Source organism: Paroedura picta, chromosome 15 (assembly GCF_049243985.1).
Source record: "Paroedura picta isolate Pp20150507F chromosome 15, Ppicta_v3.0, whole genome shotgun sequence".
Classification (NCBI taxonomy): Eukaryota; Metazoa; Chordata; class Lepidosauria; order Squamata; family Gekkonidae; genus Paroedura; species Paroedura picta.
In genome coordinates this window covers 20,521,305-20,541,412 of record NC_135383.1, presented here as the reverse complement: position 1 = coordinate 20,541,412, position 20,108 = coordinate 20,521,305, and the positions used below count along the sequence as shown (strand labels likewise).

The 20,108-nt window shown below is 45.3% G+C and overlaps 2 protein-coding genes across 14 annotated transcripts in view; one reads left to right on the top strand and one right to left on the bottom strand.

Moving 5' to 3' along the window:
- Window positions 1–3,227, bottom strand: part of RPS6KB1 (ribosomal protein S6 kinase B1) — a 32,915-nt gene extending 29,688 nt beyond the window's left edge. Inside the window, exon 1 of the mRNA XM_077312479.1 lies at window positions 2,936–3,227. Within this exon, the coding sequence (XP_077168594.1) occupies window positions 2,936–3,007 (72 nt within the window). The 5' untranslated portion in view covers window positions 3,008–3,227. The remainder of the gene's footprint in view (window positions 1–2,935) is intronic.
- A 170-nt stretch (window positions 3,228–3,397) lies between these two features.
- Window positions 3,398–20,108, top strand: part of TUBD1 (tubulin delta 1) — a 42,413-nt gene continuing 25,702 nt past the window's right edge. For 9 of the 13 annotated variants that reach the window (XR_013226876.1, XR_013226877.1, XR_013226867.1 and 6 more), the window contains exons 1-9: window positions 4,240–5,539; window positions 5,907–6,108; window positions 8,020–8,167; window positions 9,729–9,945; window positions 11,791–12,022; window positions 12,699–12,863; window positions 15,424–15,564; window positions 17,741–17,924; window positions 19,385–19,621. Coding sequence is in view for 1 of the 13 variants with exons in the window: in XM_077312481.1 (XP_077168596.1) it covers window positions 5,937–6,108; window positions 8,020–8,167; window positions 9,729–9,945; window positions 11,791–12,022; window positions 12,699–12,863; window positions 15,424–15,564; window positions 17,741–17,924; window positions 19,385–19,487 (1,362 nt within the window). In the remaining 12 variants the exon portion in view is untranslated. Of the gene's footprint in view, window positions 3,641–3,677; window positions 3,800–4,239; window positions 5,540–5,906; window positions 6,109–8,019; window positions 8,168–9,728; window positions 9,946–11,790; window positions 12,023–12,698; window positions 12,864–15,423; window positions 15,565–17,740; window positions 17,925–19,384; window positions 19,953–20,108 lie in introns of those variants that run through there. The other 4 variants (XR_013226874.1, XR_013226873.1, XR_013226869.1 and 1 more) reach the window with 4 other exon arrangements.

The following is a 20,108-nucleotide window of genomic DNA, read 5'->3' as shown; positions in this document are numbered from 1 at the left end:
CTCCCCCCACAAAAAACAGCTGATTCTCAGGAGAAAAAAAAAGTTGTTGGGGACCTCCAGTTCTTTCTCAATCAGCCGAATCATTAGGCTGATTTAAACTGATGGGATGAGCAATTCGGCTCAGATACATCCAAAAAGTGCCCATATCAGCATTGACTCAGGTACTTTTGGGCTTGCTCAAGCCAAATTGCCCATTCCTACCTGAAAGTATTTAGATGGCAGGTTACCTGGAACAGCAATGCTTTCAGGGGAGGGATGGTTCTCAGCAAATAGCTATGCACAGCAATGGCACAATAAAGCTAACAACAAGCTGTCATTTAAGCATGCATAAGATTGCAGTCTTGATCTCCTTTTTGGTTCCCTCCTTCTCTCCCCCCATCTCTCAACCTCTCTCATTTCGGGCCAATGCAAGATTTACTTGTGCAGTTTTTACACCGTACAGCATTCCCTGTTCTGTAAACTGGAAGACGGTGGTGGGAAAGAAAAGAACTAAATTGCAGTTTTTGTACATTCAGTTCACATAAGTGACATACAAATGTATGCAGAGCACATCTGGATGCCCCTACTGAATAATGTCCATTAAGGATGAGCACTATGCTCTAAATCAGGGGTAGTCAAACGGCGGCCCTCCACATGTCCATGGACTACAATTCCCATAAGCCCCTGATGGCCGCAATTTGACTACTTCTGATCTAAATTAGACAAACAACTGAAATTCCAGGTCTCTTTTAAGGTTTCGTATTAAACTTTAAAGGCCTTACATGGTCTGGGCGCTGTGTATCTGAGGCATGGCCTCTTTGAATATGTTCCCCAGATTGTTCTTTGATCAAGCAATGCCAATCAGCTGAGGATCCCTGGCCCCAAGGAAATCCGTCTGACCTCAACTGAACTCAGGGCCTTTTTGGCCCTGGATCCTGGCTGGTGGAATGAGCTCCTAGGAGAGATCAGGGCCTTGTTGGCACTTTCTGAGTTCTGCAGGGCCTGCAAGACGGAGCTCTTCCACTGGGCCTACAGTTGAGGCCAGCCAATTAACAGCAATTCCAATGAAATTGCCTCACTCCCACCCCCAAAGCCCTGCCCCCCCATTTTAACATCAACTGGGCCAATACGGTCAAATCATCATCAGAAAAGGTATCCCCTGTGCAAGCACCGAGTCATGTCTGACTCCTGGGGTGATGCCCTCTATCTAGCGCTTTGTTGGCAGACTCAATACAGGGTGGTTTGCCATTCCCTTCCCCAGTCATTACAGTTTACCCCCCCAGCAAGCTGGGTACTCATTTTACCGACCTCAGAAGAATGGAAGGCTGCATCAACCTTAAGCCTCCTGCTGGGATCAAATTCCCAGCCTCATGGTCAGCGCTTCAGACAGCATGTCGGCTGCCTTACCACCCTGCGCCACAAGAGGCTCTTTTGGTATGATAGTCATCAACTGCAATTGTCTAATTTTTGTATCATAATCTGGTTTTTTCTTTTATTCTTTTTTAAATCATGTAAACCATCTCAAGATGGTTTTCAATAGGGGCAGTATATAAATACCTATGTAAATAAATAGACTACATTGATCTACACTTGTAATCCACCTTGAGTCTCAGTGGGAACAGCAGGCTCCAAATAATGTACATTTTTGTATACATGCTGCCAAAAAAATGAATAGAAGATAAATACAATGTCCAGCAGCAGTGATCATGAGCAGTCAACTGCAAGCTTCTGGAAATCTGCACACAGGGCATTAAGGGGGCACCCATCTCCCACTGCAACTGCTCCTATCTCTGGCGGTTCCATTTAGGCATCACAACTAAGAGTTTAATCAGACCATGTAAGCCCATCATCGCATGTTCAACAGTGGCCAGTCAGCTGGTTTTTCTTTTAAGAAATGCAGAATCAGAGAATGGGAGTAGCAGCCTCAATCAGTCCCCAGCAATTAAAACACACGAGTCCCATGCAGCTAATATGGTCACTGATCTGCAAACATTTGCCTGTTTCCTGTCATTTAAACTCTTCTAAATCGCCACCTTGGAGCCACGAATCCGAGCAAGCTACATACTGAGCTCTCCTCATATCCAAAAACAGCATTATGAGAGACCAGAAAAAAATAATGCTTGCTCATGCTGGCAGCCTTAACAGACGCTGTTCAGTAGCGTGAGAATATGAACGCAATTATATGCACTTACAGCTTACACATCTATAAGAACCATCTGTGCAGATGTTACTTTTAGAAATCAGGTGGATCTTCATGCCCCCTGGAGCAACAATTATCCGCATTAGATCAGAATTGCATTAGCCCAGTATATATAGACATAGACATTGCATTAGCTCAGAATTGGAGAGTTCATAGAGTAGCCAACTGCAGCCCAGGAAATCCCTGGAGATTCTGAGCAGCTCCCATGACTTGGATAGCCCAGGCTCACCAGATCTTGGAAGCTAACCTGGGACAGGCCTGAGACCACCGAGGAAGCCCAGGGTCCCTATGCAAAGACAGGCAGCAGCAAGCCACCTCCCTCCACCTCATGCTTTGAAAACCCAACGGAGTCTCCACAAATGGGCTGTGTCTCGTCGGCACTTTCCAAAGCCATGGAGAGGCATTTCACGCAGTGCTGGCCAAACTGCGGCTCTCCAAAGGCCCCTGCATGGTGGCAGGGGCTCATGGTAATCGGAGTCACAGCTTGGCCAGCCCAGTCGCAGAACTTGCCACCTGGAGCTGCCATCTCCCTCCGGGAAACGGATCTCTGCGGTCCAGGGGGCCGGTAGAGAATCCGGGAGAATCTCCCGGCCGCCCCGGGAGGCTTGCAATCGAGAGTGGCGGCCCGACGGGGAGGAGAATGGCGGGAGAAGGGCCCTGCGGAGAGTCCCTGCAGCCCGCGCCCCCCTCCCCCGAGGGGCTGTGCCGAGCCCTTCCCTCCCTCTCGCTGCAGGCTGCCGCCGGGACGGGCCTCACCCCTTCCTCCAGCTCCTCATCCGAGGCCACCTCCTCCGGCTGGTCCAGGTCGATGTCGAAGACGCCCGCCATGGCCCGGAGGGACGCGGCGAGGACCGGCGCGGGGGCGCCGCCGCCGTCCTCCCTGCCCGCCTGCCTCCGCTACCACCAAGCGCGCCGAGCGGGCGAGGGCCGGCCTGCAGGCCGCCTCCTCATGGGCCCTCCGCGCTCATCGCGAGCGCCGCCATGACAGCCTGCCAGGCCCTCCCCTCAGCCGACGCCTGCCTGCGTGCGCCCTCCTCCCGCACGACTGCGCAGGCGCCCAGCGTGGCGTCGGCAGGCGAGCGGCAAGGAAGGGAACATCCGGGGCCCGCCCACGCCCTCCCTCGTGCCTTCCTCTGCCGGCAACGCGCACGCGCGAGGCGTGCCCGCCCGGCCTCCCAGCTTCCCTTTCGCCCGGCAGCCAACGCGCCTTAAATTAAAACGTGCGCCAGCTTCTGCCCGCCTTCCCGTCATTGACTTAAAAAAAAAACTTATTCCCGCTCCTGGGCATGCGCCAAAGGGAGCGCTCTCTCCCTCTCTTCTCCCTACTCCCCCGCCGCAAGCATGCGCGTTAGGCCAGCAGCCTTGCTCATTTTTCCCGCCTGAACACGCGCTTTCGTAGTAGACGGAGGGGGCTGAGGGAGTGCGGGCGCATGCGCCGGGAGGAGAAGCGGAATCCGAGAGGTAGCTGAGGAGGGGCGGTTGGTTTCCTGAGGGGATTTTGAGGCGGGGTCCCACAATCGTATTCCTGCCGCCGACCTTTTCTCAGACCCGTAGCAGAACCTCCACTCGCATGCCTTTAGACCCAGGGGCACCTTGAAGGCCAGCAACGTTTAATTCTGGGTATACGCCTTCGGGGGTATCTGAGGAAGCGCGCGCGCACCCAAAATGTTATGCCCAGAATCAGATTTGGTTGGTCTTCGAGAGGCCCCGGACTCCGACGGAGTATCCTTTGCATATGCACGCTGTTCGGTCAGCAAGGCATGCATAAGTAATTCCAAATGCTCGTCTGTCATCGCAAAAGAAAAGCAAAAAGATCTAGTGCAGTGGTTCTCTCAACCTGGAGGTCGAACACAGGGGTTGTGGCAGGACAAGCAGTTTGGACAGAGGAACGCCATCCACACAACAGCCTTGCAGGGTAGATCGAGATAGAGCGTTTGTCTGTCTGGAGCAGTGGAAAAGAGCGTGATCGGCATGGTGGGACAGAACTGAACTGAGAACCCCCCCCCCCCCGAAAAAAACAATTAATGTACAATCCTGAACAATGGATCTTCACGCCATTGGTCAGTTTCGGTTTAATTTCTGTGAAAGAACCCTTGCAGAATTTTATAGTTGGGGGTCACCGCAACATGAGGAACTGTATTAAAGGGTCGCGGCATTAGGAAGGTTGAGAACCACTGATCTAGTGGCTACTTAAAGACGAGCAGCACAGATCTCTCTGACGAAGTGGGGGGCAGCAGAACAAAGTTCGGTGCCCAGAGGCCCATTTAAGACCAGGAAAGTTTAATTTAGAAGATGTCTGAAGAAGCATGCATGCACACAAAGGTTTATACGCAGAATTAAACTTTGTTGGTCTTAAGAATTTTTGTATACTGCTTTTCTCTACTAGAAGGAGTCTCAAAGTGGCTTATGGTTGCCTTCTCTTCCTCTTCCCATGACAGACACCTTGTAAGGTAGGTGGGCCTGAGAGAGCGCTGGCAGAAATGCTCTGCACAAACTGTGACGAGCCCAAGCTGGCTGCATGTGGAGGAGTGGAGAATCAAACCCGGCTTTCCAAGTTAGAGCCACCACAACATCATGCTGGCTCTCTTAAAAGAAAAATGTAGTGCCATCTTAAACATGAACAGTGCAAATCTGTCTGATGAAGTGAGGCAGCAGAACAAAGTTAGGTGTCCTGGGACACCTTGAAGACCAGCAAAGTTTAATTCTGGGTGTAAACTTTCATGTGCACACTTTTCAGATCCATGAAGTTTCATACTGAAATAGATGTTAGTCTTTAAAGTGCTGCTAGAGTTTTGGTTTCTACGGTGTAGTAATAATGAGTTAAATATTGCTGAAGTTTATTACTTATTAATATGTATTATTATTAAGTGTGTGAAATATCATTAAAGTGTTTGCTGGATGCTAATAGATAAAATGATCATCTTTGGTCTTTAATAAAGTACTCTGTCATTATTTGCAGCACTTACATTGTACAATATTACAAATGGTACACATGTACAAAGTACTTTTCTTGTTACAAAGTACATGTGTACCATTAATTTAAACTGCTGTTCAAACAAGCTAAAAGTTTGAAATATAGGCATAGTATCAGTGTCTGTCATTTAGAGTCAAAAGTTGCATAAAAATACTAAATAGAAGCACAACTTGCTAAGAGAATAGTTGCCTAGGATCTAATTTTGTATTGTCTATAATCCTATATGATTTATTATCAAATTTTATGCCACTCTTCTTCCTCGGATCTTGGTATACATAGTTCCTCCCACATCAGCATGATAGCATCACAACAGTCCTGCAAAATATATTAGGCTGAAGTCACCTTGAAAGCTTTATGACAGACTGGGGATGGGGATTTGAGTCCAGGTATTACCAATATCATCATTATTATCATTAATATTATTATTATTACAATTTAATATCCTGCCTTTCTCACTGAAACTACATGTTAGTACTTGTTAATGTTAACTTTTAATATTAAGATGCTGAATGCATACACACTTGTATTAATATGAATTACTGTTATTAGAACATGTTAGGTGCTAAAATAGTTGCATGGCATGTTTAATACAAATTTTTAAGTTCAATACTGCGTGAACAGAAACTCTACAAAAGTTAATCAAAAATGTCTGTGTAGGCAGGAACACAAGGCTAAAAATAGGGGCTAATAATTTGCAAGTCTATTTGAATTCAATAAGACCTGCACAGAAGCAATGTAATTCTTTTTGTTTAGGAAAGGCACTACAACAAGATTAAGGCAAGAATGTCAATCATCACAATACAACTTGGGCAGTGCGGTAACCAGGTTGGCCGTGAGGTGTTCCAGGCTATCTCCACAGATCTCCACAGCACACACGGACTGTGTTCCAAAAAGGAAAATGATGCCTACCAGGTGGCCTCCAAAGAGCGCTTTTTCAATGAGGAGAAAACGGGAGGTATGCTCTGTAGCCTTAATTGATTTTGCAGGGCTTGCAAGCCAGGAGCTGTTCCGCCAGGCCTATGGTTGAGGCCTGAAATAACATCTGAAACTGCTGGAATCCCCCGTAACCATACTCTAACTAAAGAGTTTTATCTGACTTCTATCTTTTCCCATGAAAGAGAGAATGGGCAAACTAAGTATTTAATCTTGTTTTCGTGTTTTACTAATTTATTAATTTAAATGTTATTTTTATAATTTTATTGCTGGAGTTTTATCTTGATGTAATCCACTATGAAGTCATAGAGAGAGGGTGGACAACAAATCTAAATCAAAATAAACACAAATAAATGTTTTCTCTTTCCTATCCACACCCCTCAATACAGCAATCCCAGGGGTCAGAGGCATTACCACCTTTAATACATGGAATCCTGCATGAAATGCATGAGAACTTAGTTGGATCAGACTGGTGGCCCATCTAGTCCAGCATCCTGGACTACTGTGCAGTTTCTTTTACTGGCTTGTTTTGTTGTTTTGATTAATTTTTTTAATGGTCTGGAGAGGTAGTATACAACTCTTCTCTTTATTTAGGAATAATCCTATTTCATATAGTAGAAGAAGAAGAGTTGGTTTTTATACCCCACTTTTGACTACCTGAAGAAATCTCTAAGCGGCTTACAATTGCCTTCCTTTCCTCTCCCCACCACAGACACCCTGTGATATAGGTGGGGCTGAGAGCTCTGATAGAACTGCTTTGTGAGAATAGCTCTAACAGGATTGCGACTAACTCAAGGTCACCCAGTTAGATGCATGTAAAGGAGTAGGGAATCAAACTTGGTTCTCCAGAATAAAGGCAGTCACTCTTAACCACTACATTTCCCTTGGAGGGTTAACAAACAGTGCATCAAAGCAAAGATCTTCTACAGTAGTTTTCGAGTACCCATGTTCAGAGATTTGCTGATTCTCCTTAGTTACCAATGTCAGCCTATGGTCGGGTTGGGAAATAACTGGAGATTGTGGGGTGAAGCGTGAGAAGTGTGCCATTAGAGAGGGGATGAACTTTAATGGGGTATAGTGCTATAGAGATCAGCTTCCCAAATGGCCATTTTCTCCAACCACCAACTGGAGGCTAGTAACCCCTCCCCAATGGTAATGTGAAGTATTGTGTAGCAAAAGAGAAATCTTTGCTGATAGAATATTTTTCTTGATTATGAAAGTCTCGATTATGGGTCACGGCATGGTATTGGAATTGTGTTGCTTATTAATTGCTTCACAATTTCAATTGCTTTCGACTTAGCGATCACAATAGCAACAGTTGTGCTGTCTGGAAAAGAGGAAGAGAAGAACTGTGGTTTTTTTTCACATTCAAATTACAGCATGTCTAGTGTCAGAAAGAAATTATGGCCCCTGAAACAAACGTCTAGCTTTGCAGGGCCAAACACAATAGATCATTTTTTAAAAAGCATATATGTTGTGCTGAAAAGTAGTTGTCTTGGAGTGCCCCATAGTTCATCTGTGTAAAAGTCTGTCCTAAAGCAGGACATCTGGTTTTCAAAGATCCCTTCACGGACTTTACCCTTTCACAAGATTCCTTCGCAACAGAAGCTGCTCAGGCCACTTCAGGGAGGGGGGAAGCAGGGACTGGCCCTGAATTCCACAGCATATAAAGCCCAGTTTTTCTGCAATATATGACACACCAGTGCTTTCTTATTTCAAAATGTGGGAATGCATATTTAGTTGCTGATGATGCACGCATATGAATTCAGGAGAAGCCAACTTTGAAGTCAATGTTAAACGCTGCTGGCTCTGGAAAAATCCTGTTGCTTTTGACTGTCGTTATTGTGATCTTTCCCCCCTTAATCATCTTCCTCATTTTCTTTCAATTAAAAACAAAACAAGATACATGTTTAGCTTTTGTTTTCTTCTTTAGTTCCAGTTGCTCGGGCAGTTCTTGTTGACATGGAGCCAAAAGTGATTGGACAGACTTTATCAGTGGCCTTACGATCTGGCAGCTGGAAATATGACCATCAATCACACTTCTGTCAAAAGCAGGGTTCAGGAAACAACTGGGCAAATGGGTATGCATGAGTGTTTCATGGGTGGCAGAGGAATTATTTTTGACTTTGTTGTTGTTAGTTGCGAAGTCGTGTCCGACCCATCACGATCCCATGGACAACAATCCTCCAGGCCTTCTTGTCCTCTACCATTCCCCAGAGTCCATTTAAGCTCACGCCTACTGCTTCAGTGACTCCGGCCAGCCACCTCATTCTCTGTCGTCCACTTCTTCTTTTGCCCTCAATCGCTCCCAGCATTAGGCTCTTCTCCAGTTAGTCCTTCCTTCTCATGAGGTGGCCAAAGTATTTGAGTTTCATCTTCAGGATCTGGCCTTCTAAAGAGCAGTCAGGGCTGATCTCCAGGACTGACTGGTTTGTTCGCCTTAACTTACACCCCAGTAATTCAGGTACAGAGAACCTCAAGATTATTTATTTATTTATTTAATTTCTATGTCACCCTTCCGTGCACAGCAGGCTTAAGGCAGCATACAATAAAGAAAGGTTTGCAGTTCAACTAAGAATCTGTTTATACACCATGCAGACCAACTTAACTCTGTTTATAGAACAAGCCATGGTCTGAACTATTACATGTACAGGCAAATTGTATTTTGGAGATGCTTATATGTTTTACTTTTCTAGCAGTTCAGCATTCCATCCTATAGCTGCAGAGGCTTTTGGACATGGTGCTAATCTTTAATTAAACAAGCTAACCTTTACCAAAACCTCAGCATAGGTGTCTTTCTCAGATACCAAACAAAATGTGAGCTAGTTTAACAAACAAAGAAACTATCCCACAAAACTTTAAGGAAAGGTTATCTTGAACACTGTTGAAGTCTCCTTCACTACATAAGAGAACCCAAATAACCTCAAAATATTACCTAGTGTGCGTTTTACTTCTCAGCACCCCCATATTAAAATGTTTTCTTCCCAGAACAGATTTGAAGCGTTCTTCTTAAGCATAACATAACTCACACTTTCATAAGCAAATTATGCTGTTTATTGTTAAAAGATATGAGGTATATTTAATTATTATTATATTTAATTATTAATTACCAGAGCCTCTTGTGGCGCAGAGTGGTAAGGCAGCTGTCTGAAAGCTTTGCCCATGAGGCTGGGAGTTCAATCCCAGCAGCCGGCTCAAGGTTGACTCAGCCTTCCATGCTTCCGAGGTCGGTAAAATGAGTACCCAGCTTGCTTGCTGGGGGGTAAAGGGTCATGACTGGGGAAGGCACTGGCAAACCACCCCGTATTGAGTCTGCCATGAAAACGCTAGAGGGCGTCACCCCAAGGGTCAGACATGACTCGGTGCTTGCACAGGGGATACCTTTACCTTTACCTTTATATTTAATTAATTTTCCCTCTGTACTGTTTTGTTTATGATGTTAATGCAGGAGAGTCAAAATCATTTTTTTTAAACCACCAAACTTCAAATTTTCATCAGTTATTTCACCCTGGAAGGCAGTGTGATTGTTGCCTATCTGTTCTATCATGCACCAAGTAGATTTTTTGTTTGTTTGTTTCTCTTGAGCTGTAATTTAATTGCTTCCTGTCATTTCTTTCTTCCCCCCCCCCCATATGTACACAGTTACTGCATTCACGGGCCCAAACACAAAGAAGCAATCATGAATCTGATACAGAAGGAGGCTGAGAAATGTGACCGGCTGAGTGGATTTCTGATACTCCTGAGCATGGCTGGTGGGACAGGGTCAGGCCTTGGGGCCTTTGTGACCAGAAGCTTGAGGGACACTTACCCAACTTCATTTCTGCTGAACCACGTCATCTGGCCCTATAGTCTGGGGGAGGTGAATAGAGTCACTCTGTAAAAATGTTTGAAGTTGCACACTTTTTTCCTGTGATTGCCTTTTCTTCTTCCTCAGTTATATTAGTTGGGATCACCAGACCCTGTTTAACAACTAAATTTTTAAAACATTGTGAGAAAACTATTGTTTTGCAAAACAAAAATTCTTTCACATATTTTGACCTTGTTTTACACGTTCATGTCCATCACTGAGTGGCTCCAATACCAAGTGATGGTGACTTCCTTGCATTTCTGGCTGAGCCATCGCAGAACTCCAGTGCCAGAGAGAGAACTTGGCTGTCTCTTTCACAGGATTCCACAAGTTCGTGAATTCAGTTGCCAAGTTTGTGAATTCAGTTGCCAGACAGTTAGCATAAATCAAATTGTGTACGTGCATGCATAAACTACTGTTTATTCTCTGCTGTGAAAAAAAGACACCTTGATTTGGTAGGGTGTCTCCAATTATGCTGAATACTGCTTGCTAGCAAGGGCAGACCTGCATACTGACTTGAGACCTGCTAACTAGTGTGGCATTATTATTACATTACTGTGCAGCTGCTGTGTATGATAGGCAGAGCCTGTAGCTCCATGCTGGATCACAAGCGTTGCATTTAAAGCAGGCTTTCAGGCTTCATGAAGGGTTTCCCGAATGGGTGGGAGTCAGTTAATTTTTAAATATATTTGTAAAATGTATTAAACATTTATCGGATGATATGATCATATATGGTCATGTCAACCCACCCACCCATTCCTAAATGACTGATGATGGGCCTGGAATGGATGGGAAGAGGAGGGCCCTCCAGGAGGGCATGTACACAGCTATGCTTTCCAACTATTTTTTTATGAGTGTGCCATTTCTAAGGTTTCTTGAAGCTTGGAGAATGTTTCAGGGCTGGGTAAGGCTGGTTTAAACGGTTCCAGGGTTCAGATCTTGGTCCCTCCAGTTAAAAGAACCTTGGGTGACAGATCTTGTAATGACTTTTGGAGGGGCACAAAAACTGGCTTTGGATTTTTGGCATCCTCCTAGGAGACTGTCATTCAAGAAGTGGAGGGAAAGGTCTATGTAAATAGTTATATCAGAAAGAGATAAAGGGAGGTTCATCTTCCTCCTCCACAACCAGGTTGCCCAGGAACAGGATCATCTGCTGGATAGCTCCCCCCTACATTCCTCTGTCTTCAGTAGAGCCCCTTTGTTGGACTTGGTCTCTGAACAGCTGCCCTATTTTGGCACCTCCTGCTGCCAGCCATAAAAGTGGTGTCCAGTCAGAACAGTCCATAGCTGGCTAGAACAGCCTTTTGCAACCTTTTGGTCATGGAGAAGCCCCTGAAATATTTTTCATGCTTCAAGGAACCCCAGAACCCGGACAGAAGTGATGTCAGTTGATCACACCTCCTTGCCATGCCTGGGGGTGGGAAGGAAGCTGTTTTAAGTCAGGAATAGGCATCCAGGCTCCACCACCTTTCCCAGGCACAGTAACCAAAATCTTTACTGGTTACAGATAATAGAAGAAGCTTATCCTGAGTCAGGCTGTTGGTAGTAGTCACTTTTTTGTATCAGGTCGTTTATCTATGTTCTGAATTGTGCAATAGTTTGAGATGAATGTTGATATTTTTAGAATCTTAAATGTACACATGAATGGAATAAATATTTGTATTTTAATATTTAATATTAATTCTGCTGCTGCTCAACCTCTAAGGTTCCTAGCTTCTACCCCTGGATTAAGCCTCGGGCCTTCTTGCATGCAGAGTATGTGTGAATGTCCCCCAGTTGAATGTCCCTTGATCTTCTTGTGAAAAGACTAATATACAAAAGTGGTTGCCCTAGAATAACTTTTTTGTACTTCTCTAGGTTATTGTTCAAAACTACAACTCTGTCCTGACCCTCTCACACTTGTACCAGACCTCAGATGCACTCCTTGTTCATGAGAATGATGCCATCCACAAGATCTGTGCGCAGCTCATGAACATCAAGCAGATCTCTTTCCAGGATGTCAATCAAGTCATTGCACATCAGCTTGGAAGCATCTTCCAGCCAGCTTATTCCTCTGACGGTGCCTTTCAGTATAGCAGGAGTCCCCTAGGTGGGTATCTGGCATTAGGGGTGCCATAATAACTCACCTGACTTGATACTGTAATTCTCACTTGGCTTTTGTCTGTATGTCCCCAAACCTTATCACCTCTGCGGAGAGGATGTGGAGGGGCAAAAGGTAAACTGGTGTGATCACAAACAAATACTGTTAACATTTTTTAAACCCTTAAGCTACACCTTTCAAAGAGCCTTACGCTCTGCTAGTACCAACTGCTCGCTTGACCTCAACCAGGGCCAGAGCTTTCTCCATCCTGGCCCCCACCTAGTGGAACGAGCTCCTGGAGGAGATCAGAGCCCTAGCGGAGCTTAAACAGTTCTGCAGGGCCTGCAAAAGGAAGCTCTTCCACCAGGCATTTGGTTGAGGTCGACCTGAATTCAATCACCTTCCATTGGCCCCTGAGCCCTTTCCCACAAAAAACACCTCTGATATGCCCATCCCACGGGGCCGTCAGTACATTTATAGTCAAATAGATGTTCTTACCATGTTTGTTCTATTATTATATTGTTCTACCTTTATGACTGTATTGTTATTGTTCAATTTATCATGTTATCTGTACTGTTTTTCTCCAGTTCCATGTAAACCACCCTGAGCGTCAGGGGAGGGCGTTATGTAAATATAATAAATAAATATATAAATAAATTTCATTTTTTTGTTTCCTCTTTCTCAGGAGACCTGATGGAGGCTCTTGTTCCTCATCCCGAGTTTAAAATGTTGGGTCTTCGGAACATTCCACAGATGTCTGAAAACTCTCTTGCTTTCAGCACCTTTGCCTGGCCTGGACTCCTGAAACACCTGAGGCAGATGCTCATTGCTAATGCCAAAATGGAAGAAGGTAGAACTCTGAGCTCACTGAAAAGCCACTTTGAGAGGGACCCAATCCCTCACTGCAGCCGTCCCCCTCCCCACAAGTGACTGGCTTGCCTAGAGCAGGGCCCCCCAGCCTTTTTTAACCTGCGGGCACTTTTGGAATTCTAACACAATCCCGTGGGCACAGCCACAAAATGGCTTTTGCAAGAGTCAGAGCCATCTACAAAATGGTTGCTGCAGCTTACCTTCGGTCACACAGTGAAGATCTTTGTAGTGTGGTAGCAGCTGCTGCCAAAGCAATATTTTGAAAAATCTGCACAGCCAATCAGAAACTTTGCTGCGCTAAAACCCCAACCACTTTCTAGAAACATTTGGTGGGCAGATGTCTGGACGCCATTGCACCAGCTATCATATTGGGGACCCCTGCCCTAGGGCAACCAGAGACACATGGGGCCTGATCTGTCTTGAGGGGTTGTCCTTTCCTGACCCCTATTTAAATTGATCCACAGGGACTTTCAATATTATTGCCAGGTCTCACCTCTGTGTGGGGAAAGAAACTAAATCTTTTGCAAAGAAAAGCTAGACTCAGAAGCCCAAATTATGCAGATTATGGGAATATATATGTATTTTGCACCAGTCTGATGACCAAGGGATGAGTGGGGTGAAAGCAAAAGGAACTATGTAGAGTTCGATCAGGAGCGTAGACATCTCAATTTCCCAGTGGGAGGAGGACACATGGCTGAACCTGGTTCAAGCCCACGCCTAGTAATCTTAAATTATTTCAATACTAGCTTCAAAACCCATTCCTAAGAAGAGGCCTTGAAAGGGCCTCCTCCCCTGGCCCCTGGCCAGGCATCTTAAGGTGGCTTTGGGCCGCAGCTCACAGCCAGATCAAGTGGGGTGGGCGGGAGCTGGCCAGTTCATTAGCAGGCCCAGGACAGAGCTCCTTAGCAGGCAGTCAGCAAGCCGGGAGGCCCTCGTTAGCAGGCCCTGCGTAGCAGGCTGGGAGGCCCTCGTTAGTAGGCCCTCCACCACAACCCTTTTCTGGCTGCACCCTGATTGGCCCTATTCCAACTCGGACAGCTGGACATGTTCCACCCCCTAGGCTGTTTCACAAATATGTAGAGGAACCATGGATAAGGATGAAATTATATATGTTTTCAAAAAAATAATATGCCGCCATCAAAGTCTTAGTTGAACTCTTAAAGTCTTAGACTTTAACAAGCGCACCTTCTCCAAAGTAAGGCATTGCTAGCTCCTAACATGGCTGCAAAGGCAAATCAGGAGATTTAGGTAAGGGTTGCTTGGAAGCTGAAAGTAGCTGAAGATAAAATGTAGCTGAGACCTTTTCTTTCTCTAAGGCAGGGCCACCAGGACAGAGTAACAAGACAATTAGTCACCAGAATTCTGTTGATCCACTACTTATATTGGATAGTTTCAGAAGGAAGTTGTATGGGCCTACAGTAGAACAGCTAGATTCAAGTCCACACCTTAGATACCAACAAGATTTTTGGAGTATAAGATTTTGCATATGGAATTTGGGAGCTTGAGCTGTTGAAAGCTTTATACCCCAAACTGGTCTCCAGAGCAGTTCTTCTTCTCCTCCTTCTCCTTCTCCTTCTCCTTCTCCTTCTCCTTCTCCTTCTCCTTCTTCTTCTTCTTCTTCTTCTTCTTCTTCTTCTTCTTCTTCTTCTTCTTCTTCTTCTTCTTCTTCGCTAGATTTCTCTCCCTATGTTTTCTTCATAGTCAGTATTATCCACTGAAGGCTCCTTCTGCCCCTTCTCTTTACAAAAAAAAACAAAACAAAACCACCCCATGCCACTTAGGGACTTGTAAAGTTGCTACAAAGACAAATAGGACTGACCAAACTTGAGAACTCAACAACCTGAGCAACTTCATGATGCTACCTATGTGTTTGGGTGCGTGGGGAATTACTCCTTCTGTGAAATCCTCAGGCCTGCTTCAGCCCCCTGTAATTTACACACCTGCAGATGACTAAAAGACCTGCTCTTGAGCCCCAGTGTAGCTTAAGGGAGATGCTAGTAAAACATTTTTTTAAAATAGCTTCTCAAGTTATTGCCACACTTGAAACTTCAAACACGTACATGGGCAGTTTGTCAGTTTGCTGGTTTCTTGTCAGATGCTAAATGAGAATCTCAGCTTGTGTTGGGTGACTCCTTTCGCTATTTTTGTTGATAATGAAATCATTCTTAGTAGCTATGTGGATAGATCATTGTGCTCACCACTTGTGTCATTTCAAGATGTACAATCATTAGTTTAATACATCCTCAAACTACTGTGCCTCTAGCGAGCTCTAGAACAGAAAACTTGAATGACCCTAGATGCTGGGGGGTGGGGGTCAGAGGTGCACTTAGTGATTCTGGGACCTTAGCCAGAAATCAAGGATGGGGCTCCCACACCCCCTTTTACCCCTCCTGAATGATGGCTCCCCAGAATGAGTGGGGTAATGGGAGACTTTTGCCCAAAGCACTGTAAGAATTGCTAAACTCCCCAGAGGAACAGTCTATTGGCATGGTGCCAGGGCTCCAAGCACATGATGTTCCCATTCCTGTTTGTGTTTACAGGCATTGATTGGCAGGTGCAACCACCACTGCCTGGATTCCCTTCATCCCAGAAACAGTCTCCAAACAGGACAGTCCGTTTCAACACTTCCATTGCGAACCTGGTTACCCTGCGAGGAAAAGATGTACAAGCTGCAGATTTAGGTGAGGCATTGAAGAGAAGGACTGCAGTAGATATTTCTTTCTTGGTAGTTTGCTGCCTTGTCAAATTTGCCTGCATTTTCCAAGACATGCGGTTGTGACAAGCGGCTTGATTGATGCCTGGCAAAATCAGACCTTAAGATCAGACCTGTTTCCTGACCTTAAGCCAAGCCTTGACAAGTTTTCTGTGGCATTATAAACTACTCTAAATATTTGGGAGCCGATACTTATTTTTCGGCCACAATCCTAAACTCTTTTAGAGTTTTGTATCATTTGTTTTAAAGCTATACCAAAAGCACTCTTGCATTTAAATGTACATATTAATGCTGGTTATCACCACAGCAAAAACCTAATCTGTATCTGTCATCTAAATAAGCTTTGTACTTGAGGCTTATTTAGAGGCTCACCAGAAGTCACTACAATAAATGACTGTGAAATCACTAAGCACCACAATGAGATTTCTAGGAGCCATGGTGCCCTGGCCCCTGGGTTTTGTCAAGCTTGTTCTTAAGCGCCATGGGAGCAGAGAGACAGCAGCCAGAGGCTATTTCAGAGTTCTGCTGTCATCTTGTGATGAGTTCTGTGCATTGAGGAGGTGTGGGACTTTAAGGAATGTCCAGAGATATAATGCTAAGAAGCTTAGTCTCAGAAAGTTAGTATAGATCCATGTAAGAAAAATATGGAAAGGCCCAGAAACTTAATCATTGCTTGCTTGGATCCTAAAGAAAAACAACAGTACCTATGACTCTTCACTCTGTCCTAGTAATGGAAGGGCAGTTAAGAATAGGCTAGTTGTCCATCATGGGATAAGAATTTGGCACATTCCCTCCACCTCAACATGGCTTCCAGGAAGCTCAGAAGCAGGCCACAAAGGAGATGGCTTTATCTCTCTATTTTTGGCCTCCTTCTCCTTTCAAACAATAGACTTCCACCCAACTAGGGCACTGCTTGGGGTGGGAACCAGTGGGAAGCTGTTTTTTTCAACACAGCATTCAACGAGCCTGTCCAGCCTGCAGCTTGTAGCTGGGCATGACTAACTGGAAGAGGCACTTGGCATGCATTTGGCACCCAGTTAATAATCGGGTCATAACTGGTGTGAAAGACCTCTGCCTGAGACCTCAGAGAGCTGCTGCCAGCCAAAGTAGGCAGTGTTGACTTGATTTGACAAATAGCCCGATTCAGTCTAAGGCAGCATCACGTAAGTGGATGAAAACACAGCTCATGGAATGTCCAGGTTATGGATGTTGATATGGGGTAAATTTCTCTTGTGCATCCAGCACAAGAAACTTCTGCCCCTCTTTGCCTCTCGGGTCTGAGAGTCATTGTACTACAGTGTAGAGGAGATACTCCACTATTTGGTGGAGGGAGGCCATGGCTCAGTGGTAGAATATCTGCTTGGCATGCAGAAGTTCCCGGGTTCAATCCCTGACATCTCCAGTTAACCAGGCAGTAGAAGAAGAAGAGATGGTTTTCATACCCCACTTTTCACTATCCAAAGAAATCTCAAATTGGCTTACGATTGCCTTTCCTCCTTCTCCCCACAACAGACACCCTGTGAGATACGTGGGGCTGAGAGAACTGTGAATGGCCCAAGGTCACCCAGCTGGCTGCATGTGGAGGAGTGGGGAATCAAACCCAGTTCTCCAATTAGGGTCTGCTGCTCTTAACCACTACCCCACATATTGGAGTGGAGGACCTCTGTGTGAGACCCTGGAGAGCTGCTGCCAGTCTGAGTAGACAATGCTGACGATGCTTCAGGAGTCTGATTAAGTATAAGGCAGCTTGGTGTGTTAATAGCAGTGAGAATAAAATGGGGTGTGGTTAGAGGCTGAAGACCAGGCAAAAGAAAAGCAGCATATCAGAACCAGCTCTTCTAGATCTACTTATCCAGCATGGGCAGCCCCCTCTCCTTCCTCAGGGCTGTTCTCAATCTAGAACTGGAAGACAGCATTTGATGCTTAAATAAATAAATAAATTGTAACTGTAAATGCACGATGTTTTTAAATCGTTTCGTAATTCTCCTGCTTTGATTTGAACTGAACTCATGATTGTTGATGCACACTGCCCCAGATGACACAGTTCAAGAGGGAGTGATATATAAACTGAAATGTAAAGAAAGATGAATATCATGAGCTCTTTTGAGGAAATACATTTCACGATGCAGTGCTTGATGTTTCAGGAGGCTTCAGAGATGCTGCCTTGTACACCTCGTGGCTAAGCGCTCAGGAGGCCTTGGCTGTCTGGAAGACTCCAAGAGCCTTTGACAAGTACGAGAAATCTGCATCCTTGGTCAGCAACAGCCAGTTTTTACTGAAGCCCATCGACGATGTAGTGTCAAAGGCTTGGAAAATGTTTGCTTCGAAGTAAGTGCGGGTGGGGGAGAGTGGGTTTGGGGGCTCTACTCTTGAACTTTGCACTATGTGCCAGGGCTTATCCCTGATTGGGGAAAACAGGCAGTGTGCAAAAAGCAGGGTCAAGGGAAGTTAGGTGTTAAGAGGTGCATCTGTCTTCTGCCTTCTTCACTGTAACATGGGGGGGGGGGGGAGTGTTTTTTCAAAAAAACAGAATTGCAGTCATTTCAAACGTCCAGTGTGGCCAAAGCCAGTCTTGTAGCCTGGGGGATATAGTCCTTTCCTTTGGAGCCAGTTTTGAACATGACCCTGCCTGTGACCAAGAGACAGAGAAAGCTCCAACATGGACGCACACATCCATCCCCTTGCAGCCTGGTATGGTCTCTGTTTCTTAGATTTGTTTTCATCAGCCTTCACCCTCTCTCTGGCAACCAGGTATGCTTGTCACAAGTGGGTTAAAATTATCCTCACATCTGCTGCCTCCTGGTCTTTAAAAGACCAGCCCAAACAGCTTAAGGGACCCCCAAGAAAATAGTTTTACTACCTAGCTTTGGCAATCCTGCAGAGGAACAGACACTGCTGTGGGAGGGCTAATGACAGTATGTCATGTTCAGGCACCCAGAAGGAGCAAAAATACAGAATTCTTGGCTCAAATCCTGCTAGAATGATTGCTGGGTCCAACTGAACATGCTCTGACCTGAATGGACTGATCTCGTCAGCCCTTGGAAACTAAGCTAAGTCCTTAGCCATGGTTAGGACTTGGATGTGAGACTGTCATAGAAATCTGGGGTTACTAAACAGAGGTGGGTAGTGGCAAGCCACCTTTGTTTCTCAGGAGCCAGCTTGTGTCCTGTTAAGAACAACGGCCTCTAACCTGGAGAGCCGGGTTTGATTCCCCACTCCTCCACCTTCAATCATCTGGGTGACCTTGGGCTAGTCATAGTCCTGTTAGAGCTGTTCTCTCAGAGCAGTTCTATTAAAGTTCCCTCAGCCCCACCTACCTTACTGGGTGTCTGTTGGGAGAGGAAGGGAAGGCAATTATAAGCCACTTTTGAGATTCCAAGTAGTAAAATGTGGGGTACGAAAACCAATTATTCTTCTAGTGCCCTGAAAGCCCTAGGGTCACTCTGAGTCAGCTGTGACTAGATGACACACTTGTTGTTGTTGTTGTTGTTGTAAAAACCTAAGGGTAGCCAGGTCAGATCAGACCATGTAACCCGGCATCACCTGCACACAGATGTTGCCTGCTGACTGCTTCCCAGCACTTGATAATCAGCCCTTCTTCCTCTGAAAACCATTCAGGATCACCACAAGTCAACTGTGACTTGATGACTCTTTCCACCACCTTCACCAACCAAATCCAGTGGGACAAGTTTGCCACAGCTATCTAAAATCTACTGCTTTCAACATGACTGTTTGTAATCCTTGTCTAAAGTTTTCCGTTTACGTACCATTCTTTTTGTTCTGCCCAGGGCTTATGTTCATCAGTACACCAAGTTTGGGATAGAAGAGGAAGACTTTTTGGACTGTTTTACCACTCTGGAACAGGTTGTCACCAGCTACGCCAGCCTTTGAGGTTGGACCAGTGTGGAACAAGCATGGATGGACTGTACAGATCTTATAACCCAGAAAGGGAGAAAGATGGAGGAAGGAGATTGAAATCCACAGCAGAACACATGCGTGCCTTGTAGGGCCAATCAAGGAGCATGGTAAGGGGGAACTTAGATGGAAGATCTCACAGGCAAATTTTTGATGACATATGATACTCTGCCATGCTTCCTGCATTCGTGGGGAAGGCCCCACACTTGCAAGGCGTTGCAAGGGCCCCATTCTACACAGCAAGATCATCTAATGCTTTCTTTTCAAATTAGCATGTTTCCAAAGCTGGAGAGGATCTAGGAATGTGGATCTGAAACAGAAGCAGCTGTCTTAAGACACTATATAAAGGGCATTGTCTGGGAACTGGAACACATATACCTCAGTCTGCTTGGAGGTCTGAGTTTTACATATTTTGTATATGTAATAAATTAATTTTTCTAATGGTCTTCTACATGCCTCATCAGCTGCCTCTGTTGTGTGTCCACCTAGCTGTCCCTATACTTGTACCCCATCCTTCCTTAATAGTTGCTCAAGGCATCCATAATTATGCAGTTCCCCCCCCCCCCCAGAGCAGTGGTTTGGGGATAAGTTACTGCT